This window comes from Oncorhynchus kisutch, unplaced genomic scaffold (assembly GCF_002021735.2).
Source record: "Oncorhynchus kisutch isolate 150728-3 unplaced genomic scaffold, Okis_V2 Okis07a-Okis12b_hom, whole genome shotgun sequence".
Taxonomy (NCBI): domain Eukaryota; kingdom Metazoa; phylum Chordata; class Actinopteri; order Salmoniformes; family Salmonidae; genus Oncorhynchus; species Oncorhynchus kisutch.
In genome coordinates this window covers 13,911,032-13,913,531 of record NW_022261984.1, presented here as the reverse complement: position 1 = coordinate 13,913,531, position 2,500 = coordinate 13,911,032, and the positions used below count along the sequence as shown (strand labels likewise).

The following is a 2,500-nucleotide window of genomic DNA, read 5'->3' as shown; positions in this document are numbered from 1 at the left end:
CTGGTCTAAAGCAGTGCACTCTATAGGGAATAGGGTTCCATAGGGCTCTGGTCTAAAGTAGTGCACTCTATAGGGAATAGGGTTCCATAGGGCTCTGGTCTAAAGTAGTGCACTCTATAGGGAATAGGGTTCCATAGGGCTCTGGTCTAAAGTAGTGCACTCTATAGGGAATAGGGTTCCATAGGGCTTTGGTCTAAAGTAGTGCACTCTATAGGGAATAGGGTTCCATAGGGCTCTGGTCTAAAGTAGTGCACTCTATAGGGAATAGGGTTCCATAGGGCTCTGGTCTAAAGTAGTGCACTATATAGGGAATAGGGCTCTGGTCTAAAGTAGTGCACTCTATAGGGAATAGGGTACCATTTGGAATGCTACCATGTGTCATCTGTCCACCTTTCACACGGAGTCTTCAAATACTGTAGATACTTTTATCACCATTTATATTCTGTCTCTGTGTGTCTCTGTGTGTCTCTGTGTGTCTCTGTGTGTCTCTCTATGTGTCTCTGTGTGTCTCTGTGTGTCTCTGTGTGTCTCTGTGTGTCTCTGTCTGTCTCTGTGTGTCTCTGTGTGTGTCTCTGTGTGTCTCTGTGTGTCTCTGTGTGTCTCTGTGTGTGTCTCTGTGTGTGTGTATTTCTGTGTGTCTCTATGTGTGTGTATTTCTGTGTGTCTCTCTGTGTGTCTCTGTGTGTCTCTGTGTGTCTCTATGTGTGTGTATTTCTGTGTGTGTGTCTCTGTGTGTGTCTCTGTGTGTCTCTGTGTGTCTCTGTGTGTGTGTATTTCTGTGTGTCTCTATGTGTGTGTATTTCTGTGTGTCTCTCTGTGTGTCTCTGTGTGTCTCTGTGTGTCTCTATGTGTGTCTCTGTGTGTGTTCTCCCTCCCCAGGTAATGTGTGTGTTGTCCCTCCCCAGGTATCTCCCTCCCCAGGTAATGTGTGTTGTCCCTCCCCAGGTAATGTGTGTTGTCCCTCCTCAGGTATCTCCCTCCCCAGGTAATGTGTGTTGTCCCTCCCCAGGTAATGTGTGTTGTCCCTCCCCAGGTAATGTGTGTTAACCCTCCCCAGGTAATGTGTGTTGTCCCTCCCCAGGTAATGTGTGTTGTCCCTCCCCAGGTAATGTGTGTTGTCCCTCCCCAGGTATCTCCCTCCCCAGGTAATGTGTGTTGTCCCTCCCCAGGTAATGTGCATTGTCCCTCCCCAGGTAATGTGTGTTGTCCCTCCCCAGGTAATGTGTGTCGTCCCTCCCCAGGTAATGTGTGTTCTCCCTCCCCAGGTAATGTGTGTTGTCCCTCCCCAGGTAATGTGTGTTGTCCCTCCCAAGATAATGTGTGTTCTCCCTCCCCAGGTAATGTGTGTTGTCCCTCCCCAGGTATCTCCCTCCCCAGGTAACGTGTGTCCTCCCTCCACAGGTAATCATATCTTTGTGAACGTGGACCTGTCTGACCTGGCGATAGGCCTGATCCTGCTGGCTCTGTCTCTCCTGGTGCTGTGTTCCTGTCTCATCCTCATCGTCAAGCTGCTCAACTCCATGCTGAAGGGACAGGTGGCCATGGTCATCAAGAAGGTGCTCAACACAGGTGAGACAGAGCGGGAGGAGGAAGAGGAGCGAGGAAGAGGAGAGAGGATGAGGGCAATGGTGGTGATGGTGATGATGATGGTGATGATTATTATGGTGAGGATGATGATGGTGATGATGGTGATGATGGTGGTGGTGAAGATGATGATGATGGTGGTGGTGAAGATGATGATGATGGTGATGATGATGATGATGATGATGATGATGATGATGATGATGGTGATGATTATTATGGTGAGGATGATGATGGTGAGGGTGATGATGATGGTGATGATGATGGTGATGATGATGGTGATGATGGTGATAGTCTGTAGTCATTGGTTAGTAGTAGCCTGTAGTCATGAGTTATTAGTAGTCATTAGTCTGTAGTAGTCTGTATTCATTAGTCTGTAGTCAATAGTCTCTAGTTATTAGTCAGTAGCAGTCAGGAGTCAGAAGTTATCAGCCAGTAATAGTCAGTAACCAGTTGGTAGTTGTCAGTAGTCAATAGTCAGTAGTCAGTATTAGGTAGTCAGTAGTAGTCAGTATTTGGTAGTCAGTAGTAGTCAGTATTCGGTAGTCAGTAGTAGTCAGTTGTAGTCAGTAGACAGTATTCGGTAGACAGTAGTCAGTAGCAGTCAGTATTCGGTAGTCAGTAGCAGTCAGTATTCGGTAGTCAGTAGTAGTCAGTTGTAGTCAGTAGTCAGTATTCGGTAGTCTGTAGTCAGTAGTCAGTAGTTAGTAGACAGTATTCGGTAGACAGTAGTCAGTAGTAGCCAGTATTCAGTAGTCAGTAGTAGTCAGTATTCGGTAGTCAGTAGTAGTCAGTATTCGGTAGTCAGTAGTAGCCAGTAGTAGTCAGTATTCATAGTCAGTAGCAGTCCGTATTTGGTAGTCAGTAGTAGTCAGTAGTCGGTAGTCAATAGTCAGTAGTCAATAGTCAGTAGTCAATA

At 46.6% G+C, this 2,500-nt stretch overlaps 1 protein-coding gene across 2 annotated transcripts in view; it reads left to right on the top strand.

Moving 5' to 3' along the window:
- The window catches only part of LOC116360191 (sodium-dependent phosphate transport protein 2B-like), a 30,471-nt gene that overhangs the window by 21,332 nt on the left and 6,639 nt on the right, over positions 1-2,500 (top strand). For both annotated transcript variants that reach the window (XM_031815049.1, XM_031815050.1), the window contains one exon: positions 1,402-1,569. In XM_031815049.1, coding sequence (XP_031670909.1) covers positions 1,402-1,569 — 168 coding nt within the window. The remainder of the gene's footprint in view (positions 1-1,401; positions 1,570-2,500) is intronic.